Genomic DNA, 12,457 nt, shown 5'->3' on the forward strand with positions numbered 1-12,457 from the left:
ACGGTACGGGAGGTGGAAACCATTGAAACTAGACAGTAAGTATTAAATGGTTCCATTAGTATTCCAAAAATTCCCCATTAAATCTTTCCCTGCGGCTCCCTTCTGCTCCGCTCCCCGTCGATTTGTTTGCCTCCCTTTCTTTCTCTTTCTCTCTCTTCTTCGTTTACCTTTTTCAATCAAAATATAAAGAAAAGAAGAGACGAGCCAATAAGCGTGGTTAGACCTTCCTACTTTGCCATTCGTTTCATACCATCAAATAAAGACCGCAACGCCCATAATCAATTCTCCGCTCTTCTCCAACTCTACTTTCGGAAATTCCGTCGATCAACCGCCCGCGCTCTTCTCCATTCGTTGCAATTTCGACTAACGAGGGACCCTAGTCGGATATACTGGGAACTCTTACTACTTTATAATCTGGATCTTGAGTGAAATTGTCAACTTCAACTCCTTTGCGGAACTTGCGCCTCATTCGTTGAACGCCGTCACTTGCCCTACGTCTGCCTACACGCCGACTTGTACAGGACATTTACTGCACTGCGATTCCCGTTGCGAGAACACCACCATTTCGATGCAATTCAAGGGCACCCTCTCGCACATGTTCTGATACCCTTTGACGTGGGTCTATAATATATGGAGGAGCTGGTCTCCCTCGCTAACAGCAACTACGATCCACTCCCGGTTGGGGGAGATGTGCATCCCTCCAGCACTCTCCCTTGTCTTGGACCTATAGTCACCATTGGTTACTTTTGACCATGTCTCCTCTTTCTCTCGAGACAATAAGCAATCATCGAGATGGTGAACATGTCTTGCTACCCCATTCCGCCAGTTATAACCACCTTCCCGATCTCGTCGCCTCGGAATCTGCCTCGCCCACTCTCCGGAGGACATTCTCAGACCTGACCTACCCAAAGGATTCCACATCCCCGTCCAAGGAGGATGTTGCAGCGGGGAAAGACATCCTAAGGCGAACCTCACTGCGGAACAAGGAGAAATCGACCATTACCGTCTCTCGATTCAGCGTTTCGACCGAAGATGTGACCGATCCTGTTAGCGCGGAACTCTCCGAAGCTCCCCCGAAAGCCCCAGAGACGACAAAAGTCCCGGAGACAAAGGCTCCAGAGCCTGTGGCCCGGCCCTCTAAAGCCCGCTCTATGTCCGGAAGATTGGTCAACCTCGCCCGCAAACCATGGAAGTCAAGCTCGCCTAGCAGATCCCCTTCCCCGCCCGCTAAGGGCTCGAGGGGGCGGACAATGCGTGCGGAGGAGCAATCCCCGTCAAGCTCGCCAGCATCGCAGACTAAGGGTCTCACTCCGCTGGACACAGTAACAGAATCCGATCCCGCTGTTCCTACGCGCAGGCGGACAATCCTGAACAAACGGCCTCGGCGGCCGATGGTAGCGGTCGTAACACAAAGCCAAGCGGATAGTCCCACGACCCCCAATAGTAATACTCCATCGCCTTTCACGCTAACGGCTAAGAACTCGTTGGAAAAGCTTACATCGTCGCTCAATGTGACAACTCCGGTCCTCCCCCCAATGCCCAAGACATCGGTTGCGTCTGCCGGTATAGACTTCACGCGTAAAAAGGATGAACTCTGGGGTGTTTTTCGTGGCCTCGAGGCCGATTTTCAAAAGTGAGTGTCTGTGGGATGCTGGTCAAGCGGAAACTCGCACGAATCCAGGCGACTAACTACCACAGATTTCAATCCAAATCCAGTGCTTTGAAAGCCAACGTCATCCGCTCTTCACTTCTACCTTTCCTCAACCGTAATCATTCTCATCCATCTTATAAGTCATTGAGGCCGGAAGACCTGGATCGTCGAGTTAATATCCTCAACAAGTGGTGGATAGGATTGTTGGAGATGCTTAATGGGAAGCACAATCAATCTATATCGGGCACTGACCGGCCGGTGTATTTAGAAGCTGTTGTCGGGATCATGACTCGACCTGAATGGAGGATTCCTTTTCCATCGCCGCCATCTGATGGAAATTCACCGAAGCCCCTACAGCATGCTTCAACTTCGATTTCAGAAAGTTCGGAGGGCTCTTCCGGGAGTTCGGATTTTCTCGTCGAATCAATTCATCACAACATAAGGAACATTTTCACGCAAAATTTGCTGTCTCAAATGGCTTTTGTGGTAGAACGGATGTCCATGAGACACGCTCCGGCTAGCTTGGTGGCTTTTTGCGGGAAAGCTTGTGCCTATGCGTTTTTCTTCTGCCCAGGAGTGGCCGACATTCTTGTTCGGCTGTGGAACACGCCGCCCAACATCTTCCGACGGGTTCTTACCCAGTCGAATGTAGATGGCAGTGGTAGTGCACGCGCATTTACACAGGATCTGGCGCTGAACTTCCCGGCGGCTCTTCGCTCGTTATCTTTCCATAGCCACACGCCATTAGTTCGCTATCTCCGCCGAAAGCCCGATGTTCCTTTGAGCACGGCGCAGATTCGGTGGCAGAGCCCTTGGGTTTCACGCTGGAGTGGCCGTGATAGCGACTTGTTCTTTGTATTTGTCAAATATATACACATACTCTACGCTGATGCGTTGCCTGCAGACGTTGACAAAGACAAACGTGTCTTGGCGCCAGGCTTATTGCCAATACACGCACAACTTCTTGTCGTTCTGGAGGACACTCTATATAAACAGTCAGTCCCCCAGGCACCAACAAACTCACACACTGCTGCCGCAATCACGTTCGACGATTTTATTGAAGGTGCTGATGCTTCGGTCTCGGCTCTTCCTTTGGGGGCTGCGAACAGCCATCGATCGATGGCCGAGAACCGTTTAATTATACTGTTACGCGATTTTCTCTCTGAATCTTCTGTTGAACCAAATCATGCCCGATTGCTATATGCCGAGTCCTTTGCTATGGTTATGAAAACCGCCGCTGGAAAGACCTCGTTGTTTGATCATAATGCCTGCTTTTTACTATGCGATTTCGTTGAAGAAGTCATTCCTATAATAACACGATATTCCCAGTCGGTCAAGTCGGACTTGTTTGACTGGAAATTCTGGCTTGAAGTTTGCGATCGGATGATGCAAAGCCATAACTCTCTTACTGAAGTCCGTGTGTTCTCCTTCCTCTTCTGCGTGTGGAGCACATGGACCGCTTCAGAAGAGCGAAAGGCAGACCTTTGCCTAGGGTTTCTTCTGAAAGAGTCGTTATTTTACCATTACTTCTGTCACTGGAGCCCTATGGTCCGTGCCTACTTTCATCGTCTTCTTTGTTGGAGATTGGGTAGATTTAACGGGGACCCGTCACCGCTCGATTCGTAAGTGCATAGGTTTTTCGGGATGTTGATGTGGGAAAAGAACGATACTAACCAGGCTGCTGTAGAACAATCTATGAAGTGCTGGGGAGCCGATTACAAAGTCTTTGGGAATATTACCTGACATTTCAAGCAAAAGCTGAAAGGGAACTTACGGTGCCGCTATCTTCAGCGCCCTGTACTCCAGCACCCGGGCGCAGAATCATCATCATCCGATGTGATAATCATTTCACTCCACCTAGTATTTTTGTCTCATTTGACCGCGTCATCCCTGCGGCACCTCCCGAGCAGAGCGCGGCCTCCATAAGCGGCAGCTCCGCGAAACCAGAATCCACGTCTTCTGAGACGCAGCCACCTAAAAAGAGATGGAATCTCTTGAAAGCTATGTTTGGTGGCTCTTCCTCGAAATCCAATGGCGAGGCATCACCTTCTAGTAGCTCTGAGGAGTCACTGGACACAACTGGGTCTGATAGCGCAGCATCTGCTGACAAGCGCATGGATGAGATCTCCCGGTCGAATAATAGCTCTGGAGAACTCTCCCGACCAAAGACAGCACACCAGCCTTACTCCTTTAAGTTTTCATTGGAGTGGATGGACCGGCCTCAATGGCCCAGCAAAAACAAGCGCCTTTTCACTCCCTGTCTGCCTGTGGCAGCCCAGCTGCACTTGCAGCTGCGCAGATCTGCTGATGCAGACGACGAATCCGACATAGATTCCGATGAAGAAGCTGAGAGCGATAGCGCCCGAGATGACCCACCCTCAGCCAAGAAGACAGAGACCTCAAAGAACACCAACACCGGCTCGGAATCTGAGAAGGGTTCCAGTACACCAGCTCCAGAGCCTGCGATAAGCCACCCACTTGTTGCGAACAAGTACGTGGGACGTGCTCTTGCGGAATGGGCCCAAATTGTCTCAGAATGTGACAGTTTCTTCGCCCGGCGACGCGATGAGGGCGTACCCTGCGATCGAATGGTCGAAACCCCAACGCTGGGCGTTGAAAGCTTCAGAAAATGAGTCGGTGCAGCAGGCTGCCGCAATAGCGATGCTGGAAAAAAGAGATCCGCGCAATATGGAACTATGCCGCATCTTTTTCTTTTCCGCCGCTGATAGATTCTAGAAAACGTTTTGCTTTCCAGGTGCTGTCTTTTCAATGAAAGCGTGGTGTTCGGCTGTAATGGAGGTAGCTGTTGTATAACAACACTGTCTATGTAATATATCTATGAGATATCGGGTTCATTTCTTTTGTATATAGTAGCGGGCCCTTTTAGAATTTATAATCATGGAATAAAAAGGAAGGAATTTCGTATCAAAGCTAAAACCTTGTGTCCCATTCCTCATTCCGTTCTTGTCAGTTTAGGTTTCGGTCAAAATCCTTACCAGGGTATGTATGACTGGGGCGCTATGAAGGTCGTTGCCCAATATCTCCTAAAAGCCATCGATTCTTATCTCTGGAACATTTGGATGGTGTCGAGAGAAATTGAATATTTATTGATCCTGAACCCACTACTCCTCTGCTCCGAGTCAGGGACAAGTCTGACTTGTCGCCGGTAGATAAACACCAGATGGGATAATTGAGTGGTCACCCATCAGACCAGAAAGATACATACAGTAAGATAATAACAAAGGGAGAAGTTATGCAAGGATAAGTGGATATATAGTGCGGAAAGGAGTAAAATGCCCATCGGACGTATCACTAGACCCAACAAGAGAGATCTTTTAATGAAGGCCTGTAGAGAGATGGTGGATGATACAATGCCTCCTCGAGCTACATTTCTCCACAGAGGCTAACAAACAAATAAGACAAGAACACAGGTAGACATATACAATAGGCGCTGAAACAAGCGGGAGGAAGTCTAAGTAGTGTTTTAGATGCGGTAGGAATTTCAGTGGACGTTCGTATCGAATGATGAGGTGAGAATATCGGGGATCGAGGAGTGTTGATAAAATGGGAGGTAAAAAGGGTAGGCATGCTGCAAGGTTTAGCCATGCAGGAGTTTATCACCTGCAGTGCGTAGGATGTCGGAAACCCGGTCAACCCATTCCTGGGTCAGTGTCCAATTGCGCGAATCGATGCTGTCTCGAATGGCAGGGAAAAATGTCGCATCATATCCAGACCATAGCTCAGGCCCGAAAAGGACATGTTTGAACTGCGTACGATTAGGCACCTGGTGAGAAGTAGTTAGCTAACATCCGTTGTTCCAAAATCTGCAAACCACTTACGCCGCCATCTATCCTATCGTCTAAAAGATGAGTATCGAAGCGAGCCATTCGAGCATTATGATCCATCCGCTGAGCCGCAATCACATTGTTCTCGAAACCTCCAGTGCCTAACACTGTGTCGTGCCACACACGGGCCCACTGCTGGAACTGCGCTGCATCATCTTTGACCTTGGCGGCAGCATCATACAAAGGCTTGAAATTGACAGTAACCTCGCGGTTGCTATTACCATTGGAAGCGTCACGGGCAATCGGGACGTTCTGGGACTTGGCATATTTTTCCAGATCAATAACATATGAAGCAATATGATCGGCATACACTTCTAAATCAAAGGGTAAGACTGGAGTATCCGCAAATTGAAGAATGAGCAATCCCCAGAACTGAGCCAAAATTTTGTGATACTGGAAATCGGGATCTCCGAATCGTACCATCCAGTCCCAGTTCTCATAGCAACTGTGATAGGGATAAGGCTCCCCAACAAATCCGAAGTCCACACTGGAGGTTCCAGCAATATCTTGGAATGCCACATAATCACTACCAGCCCCGAGCGGGCCGAGCCTTTTCTGTTTCTTTTCCCAGATTTCTTTCAGCGTTTCATTGGCGACCGGGTCCGATATGCGTCCGAGAATCTGCGTCACAACACGTTCGAAAAGCGGGCATCCCGAAGCTTCAAATTCATTGCCGCTAACACCAACATCGACATTCATGTAAGCATATGCATGGTCACGAAGCGCGTCCAATTCCTTCTCCACATGCTCTGTTGACCCGATCAGGTTATATTCTTCTGCATCCCAGCTGACGAATTCGATAGTACGGAGCGGACGCCAGCCAAAGGTACGGAGCTCGCCAAAGACCCGCACAACCTCGAGGAAAACAGCAGTGCCACTACCCGGATCGGCGCTTCCCAGACACCATGAATCACGGTGATTTCCGACGATGATCTTCTTCTCCGGTTGTTCCAAACCGATGATTCTCCCAAACACGTTGTAGATAGGCTGCCTTTCCTCCTCGTCTTGTAAGTTCATGAGGTTGACTTTGGGGGACGTTCCGTCTCCAGTCCACCATTGGTCCACATTGGGAACGCCACCAACCCATTTGTCAGGCACCTGGGAGCCATGGCCCTTGATAACCTGCAAAAGCCTCTGGGCATCGCGCCAGGCGATGGGTAAGCTAGGGATGCTGGTCAATCCTGGGCTTTCCTCTGGCTTAAGTCTTTTCTTTTCGTCCGGTGTGGACGCAAACCCTGGGGAGAGAACATCTCCCACCACCCATGACATCAAGCTTACGCCACCTCTCTGAACACCGTCTTCCGGCATAAAGCGCCCATCCGGATAGGCTGGTCCTCGGACGAAGCCATCCTCAGAGGGATCTGAGTAGATGATGCACCCCACCGCGCCGGCCAGTTCAGCAGCTTTGATCTTTAAAGCTCGATCGGACTCCGACCCGTAATACCTCACGAGGGCTATAGAGCCTTCTAAGGTGACGCCTTGATCAGCGAGGTATCGAAAGTCTTCCCGAGAACCATAATTGGCGTAAATAATAGGGCCAGTGACATTTCCGGTTTTGGAATGCCCGTGGAACACGGGCGTTTCCCCGTTCTTTTCTTCGAGTGTAGCCTCCCAGGCGAGATCAGGAGGGTCAACAATAGCGACTCTTCTTCCGTCATCTCTGGGGTAATTCAGGTACACTTGGAATTCCTCCATTTCAATCTCATCCAAGCCTGCGATCTTAAACTCCTGCTTCACCCATTCCGCCAACGCATAACTTCCTTCGGTACCGGCCATATGAGTAAAGTTGGTGACTCTCCTCAAATTCTCCGCGATATTCGTTTCATTAACGTGGCCCTGGACGAAATTCTCCACAGAGGCCGCACTATAAGATTGGCCCATGATAAATCGCGAGTTCATGCTGAAAATATCCGACACGAAGAAGATGTAGACAACTGAAACCACTAAGAATAGCCCGAATAACCGCAGCATGATCATACATCCGTGTGTTCTCAAGTTTGTTCGAGTGCCATTAAGATCAATGGTGAAGCGGAAACTCGGTAGATATCGGCGTATAGGAAGATGAATGGCAGATAGGGATCGCGTCAGGCTACTGAACCGCTTCGAGAATCGAGAACTTAACAAGCGAGAGCGTTGAGACGATTGCTGATCGCCGTCCTCCACGTCCATCTCATGTAATTCCCGCTGCAACTCTTCGAGCGAGCCCCTTTCGGAGTCGGCGCCTGGGGAGTCGAGACCATCCAGGCTATCTCGAACTGATTCGACCGTAGGAGGCTGGTATCCATGGGGTCTAGGCCCGGCACTTTCGCGGGCAGTGACATCGTCGACATTGTGAAGTAGACCTTGCCTCTCGGATTCGTCGTTTGCTTCGGGGCCGAGGTTGGATCGGGAGGAACTCGGGCGGGCACCAACGGCCTCTTCGTAGGAGGGAATAGGGAGGGCTTCGTATTCGAACTTACTGTCGTTGCCCATGGTGGAAGATCTGGGGCTCCGGGGAGCCGTGCGAGTTGGACCGGGTCACAGATACCGGACTAAGCGGGATCATGATCTGGATGGAAAAGGAGTGATAGTCGCAAACATACTCCCAGACCGGAGAGAACGCAGGAATGACTGAAACAAAAATAATTTAGGAGAAAATGGATAAAGAAAAGAAGGGGTAAAGGGACCGTGGAGGGGTGACGGTCCGTGAAAAGGAGAGGTCTCTAACGGGTCGATACTTAATTAGTAAATGATAGATAGAGTCGGAGGGAGTTTGAGGCGTCGTCGTTGCCCTTTCCCCAGAATGTTAGTCAAAAGGCGTGGCGCAGGCGAGACGAGAACTGAGACCCACGCTCGGCACTCCGATCGTAAGCAGGCAGAAGGGTTTTTTTTGTTCCTCTTTTCCCTGAATCCTTCTTGTACCAGGTACACATCGTCAGGAATGACTGTGGAGCATCAGACCCCTTGCAGATTCCATGGATGCAAACCAGAACCTTCAATCAGTTTAACTGCTTTGAATGAGTGAAGAGCAAGAGAGCGACAGAGCGAGAGAATCGCAGATTCACCTGACCATGACCGTTTATCGTTCCTAATGACGGTTACCATACCGTACATACCGTACATCTATGCCTCAAGGTATACTATTGCTAACGTTTCTCGTTCATTGAAAACCTGATTCTATATCGTTTTTGTTCTTCTCTTTACATATAATCCTGGCTCCCTCTAGACATCGAGTATGTCGCAAGAAACCAGCTCTAGCAACATCTATAGCTATTGGAAGGTAGATTTGTGCCTCGAACTTGGGGTCCAGAAACTGCCCTAGGAGGGATCGACCATTTGTACGGCATTACGTCGATACGTCCCATCTGTTCATAAATCTCGATTTTTCTATTCTGTCTATTTTCTGCCAAAGGACTAGACCCACTATCATGTGGGGTCGATTCATCTGTACATCCAATGTGCATATCGTTTGTGCTGACGGTGTATATGGCGGACACTCTTTTCGGTTAAACCTCAGATTCTCTCTATAAATTGAAATCCCATCCTCCATTTGAATTGTAGAAGACTTACCTGCCATATCCTATGGACTGGACAGTTTGTATTGCAGGATTCGTGTTATACCATAATGTCCACCTTCAACCCTTTTCGATCCAAGCGACTAGCTTATCGAGCCATTGAAGATACACCGGAAGACGAGGATTTCATTCACTCCATCCAGTCGGATCCCCTATCGTATGCGACTTCAAACTCAACATTGTTAAAGCCTCAAATGAAGAGTGATACACTGAATGGCTACAAGAAAAATCTCGTTAAGGACACGCTTTTAGCAGTTATCATCTTACTACCAACCCAGAATGCCCATGACCAACCTGGGACGGCCGGCCCTACCCAGGAAATGTGGACGTCGATCGGAATTATTGCTCTCAAAAAGAGCAAACCGGGTCACGGCCATCATCGCAAAAGTTCTATCAGTATCGATATTGCCAAGCCCTATCAGAATCAAGGGTATGGAAGCGAAGCAATTCAATGGGCGGTAGATTGGGGGTTTCGGAAAGCTGGTTTGCACCGTATCGCAGTTGAAGCTTTCTCCTATAACCAAGGTTCCACACGTCTTGATGAGCGCTTGGGATTTACATTTGAAGGACGGCAAAGAGAAGCTATCTGGTACGATGGAGATTGGCATGATCTGTTAACCTTCGGTATGCTGGACCGAGAATGGAAAGGACAGCAGCAGACCTGGAAGTCGACGGAAGGGACAAGTAAATAATTATTAGTCCATGGCGAGGTAGGATATCTCCAAAGCAATAAACTCGAAGGGGTTTCAACGGAGATAAAGGTTAGATTAGGAGTAAAGGTCTTTACTCTCACAACCAGAAAACTTATATAGTATGCTATATCATGGTTACCGCCTTTTTTCATTATCAACTCTGGTCTTGTTCTACAGACAGTGGCTCCTGTAGTTGTAGTCAAGTCGCTGGAATATTGCCTTGATTGATGGTGAGTTCAGTGCATTGAACATGAAGACGTAAATCTCAGCCATTGTACGAATTATCTCCAGTGAAGTTGTATTTGGTCCGTGAGGAGCCGCCGGAGTCTTGATAGCTCCTAACGGCAAGTTTATGTATATTCCAAGTTACCGTGGTAGCGTTGGAAAACGTTGTGGTAGTACCAGGCTGCCACCAGCTGTCGAGCTGCACAACATTACAACGGCTGGTTTTTGTGGTATTGCTTTCAACAACATCCAGGCGTTCCATCAGCTACTTCTACGCTTGATAAGTTCTTGAACAAATGCTGAGACTTCCTTAAAGCCGATAGCCCGGGCAAGATCGTGTACCGAGACCACAGCATCTGAACCTTGATTGGATGGGCATGAAGAATGCGTCATATAGTCCGAAAGACAAGCGAAAGATTGATGATGTCTCTATCAGTTATACCGACAAAAACCTTTACATTATAGAAGGCCTCGATGTGTGCAACAATAATTCTGTGAGTGTTAGTAACGATAAATATTATCCCTACGCTATGGCTTGGATTTTCTCGATAACTCCTAAGACACAACCAAAATAGGAAAGGGAAGATAAGCAGAAGTAAGTAGCAGGGAAAAGTAACCGTAGCAACAATAACAGATACAATAACGGTGGCAAAGATTTAGTAAATGGCAGAATATCAAGGTCCACTTTAGGTAGTGCTAGTCCTAGTACTACTGCGCAGTACGGAGCACGTTGTGGCCATCCCTGAAGGGTCCACCGACCAAATCGAGATGCAGGGAAATTGGCCTAAGAATTCTTTCTGCCGGTCAAGCCGGATCACATTATCTCTGGGCACGACGGAAAGAAATCATGTACGTGAATGTTCGGAGTCTAGCTGAAACACGCGAAACCTGGTGGGCCCGTCCATACTTGCATGCCCATGGATCATGGATTTCCGTACTACATTACTACATATGGCAATGCTAGTCCCCCTCTTCTGTAACCAAGTTGGAAATTTCGTGCATAGAGGCTGAACTTCACCTTTGAGGACCAGGTCTTGTGATCCGCAAGAACGGTTGCTGCCAGACCCCCATGAGATTGCAATTCTGAGAGAACGGCAAGCAGAGGCAGGCATACTATACCAAATAGGACATACGATAGCCTGAGGAATGTATTATGCTTTGTAGAAATGTGTTTTACCCACCTTTTGTGCGATATCGGAACCTTTGTGCTGATGTTGAGGTGCTTGGAGTACAGGCAGGTTTAATCGAACGGATCCACATGATAAGATTGATTGTTCTTGGAATCTTTTCCTTTTCGAGGCTGAACCTACTGGGGTGGATATCGTAATCAGAACATGAAAGGGAAAACCAAGAAAGCCACAAGGAGGAGGCCCGTAGGGTGTACAGAGATGGATGGAGAATGAATAGGAACACATTCTTGTTTTAATTTATTGATTTCTCTTTGTTTGATTTCGGATTGAAAGATGTGAGCTACTGGTACTGTTCAAAGGGCAGTTGAGTTGTATTGACAGGACAGGGTTGACGTGTGCACGGGACCAGGAGAAGGTTAAGGTACTATTTGGCATGGATACGAGTTTTGTTGTCAGATATTTTTCAAGCCAGTGAAGTATTCCGCGACCAATGACTTTCGATTGCCCAATTGAAGAAGACAAAGTGTATTATGCACTACGTGGTACAGTGTGGGTGGGCCATGTAGGAGAAGGGAAGTTCCCTGATACTAGTACTAGCGGTGATGATGTCTGGTCTCGGGTGCTATATGAGGAAATGAAATTTGGAGGAGCCCTTCGAGGCTACTGTATGGAACTCTGGTCGGGATAATAAAATGGACACTCGGTACGGACAAACGGGAGTAACCCACACGGCTGCCTGATAAGGACCGCTGGTACACCAAAGCCCACTATCGTCAACCTCATCCATCATGATACTCCGGATGTAGAAGAGAGCAGGGATTGACTAGGAGAAACTCGGGTGGTGCAAGAGTCGGTGAGGAAGAAAACAGGGAGGGGGACGATTCGAAATCCGGCAAGCATTTTGCCCAACTGCTGATTGCAAGTTGCAAAAATTCTTTCATGGGTTGAGGACAAAAGGAGTTCTAGTATGTAGAGTACCGTGTACATTATATCCTGGAGATAGATTTTGGATGGAGGAGTGCACCAGAGTGGGGAAATTAATCTGCTGATCCGTACTTGGCCGTTACCATTCTTACCATAATGCACAACTAAGCTAGGTACCGCTAAACTCTTTTCCGTAAGGCGCGTGGGCCTCAGGCCGAACAATCAGGCCCGTCCAACCATGAGCGACGGAACGAGGTGTCCACTTTGCTCACACCAGCCAATCCAGAACTGGACCCGGTCATTTTTGCCTCGCAATGTGTAAAAAAGTTACTTACCACTAGGGAATCTGATCGGAAGCCCTCTTGTGGTTCTTATATATGCTCCTCCCTGCTCCTTCTTCTTGTTCTCCTATCCAGCTTGTCTTCCCTCCTCGTTC

General features: G+C 48.5%; 3 protein-coding genes across 3 annotated transcripts; 2 read left to right on the forward strand and 1 right to left on the reverse strand.

Annotated features, from left to right (window-relative positions):
• The first annotated feature begins 94 nt into the window (after positions 1-94).
• On the forward strand, positions 95-4,561 carry BDV37DRAFT_262457 (DUF1765 domain-containing protein). Its single transcript, XM_032083418.1, has 3 exons — positions 95-1,633; positions 1,699-3,273; positions 3,339-4,561. Exons 1-3 carry the CDS (start codon positions 753-755, stop codon positions 4,282-4,284), a joined length of 3,402 nt encoding a protein of 1,133 aa, XP_031936120.1. The 5' UTR covers positions 95-752; the 3' UTR covers positions 4,285-4,561.
• Positions 4,562-5,035: 474 nt separating this feature from the next.
• On the reverse strand, positions 5,036-8,096 carry BDV37DRAFT_21437 (M28 family metallopeptidase). The gene is made up of 2 exons (XM_032080065.1): positions 5,491-8,096; positions 5,036-5,435 (listed from the first exon to the last, which is right to left on the reverse strand). The coding sequence occupies exons 1-2, from the start codon at positions 7,966-7,968 to the stop codon at positions 5,250-5,252; spliced, it is 2,664 nt and encodes an 887-aa protein (XP_031936121.1). The 5' UTR covers positions 7,969-8,096; the 3' UTR covers positions 5,036-5,249.
• Positions 8,097-9,100: 1,004 nt separating this feature from the next.
• BDV37DRAFT_275824 (GNAT family N-acetyltransferase) lies at positions 9,101-9,862 on the forward strand (the record flags this gene model as incomplete). Its single annotated transcript, XM_032085456.1, has 2 exons — positions 9,101-9,639; positions 9,778-9,862. 2 exons carry the CDS (start codon positions 9,101-9,103, stop codon positions 9,860-9,862), a joined length of 624 nt encoding a protein of 207 aa, XP_031936122.1.
• Positions 9,863-12,457: the final 2,595 nt, after the last annotated feature.

This window comes from Aspergillus pseudonomiae, assembly GCF_009193645.1.
Source record: "Aspergillus pseudonomiae strain CBS 119388 unplaced genomic scaffold BDV37scaffold_111, whole genome shotgun sequence".
Lineage (NCBI taxonomy): Eukaryota > Fungi > Ascomycota > Eurotiomycetes > Eurotiales > Aspergillaceae > Aspergillus > Aspergillus pseudonomiae.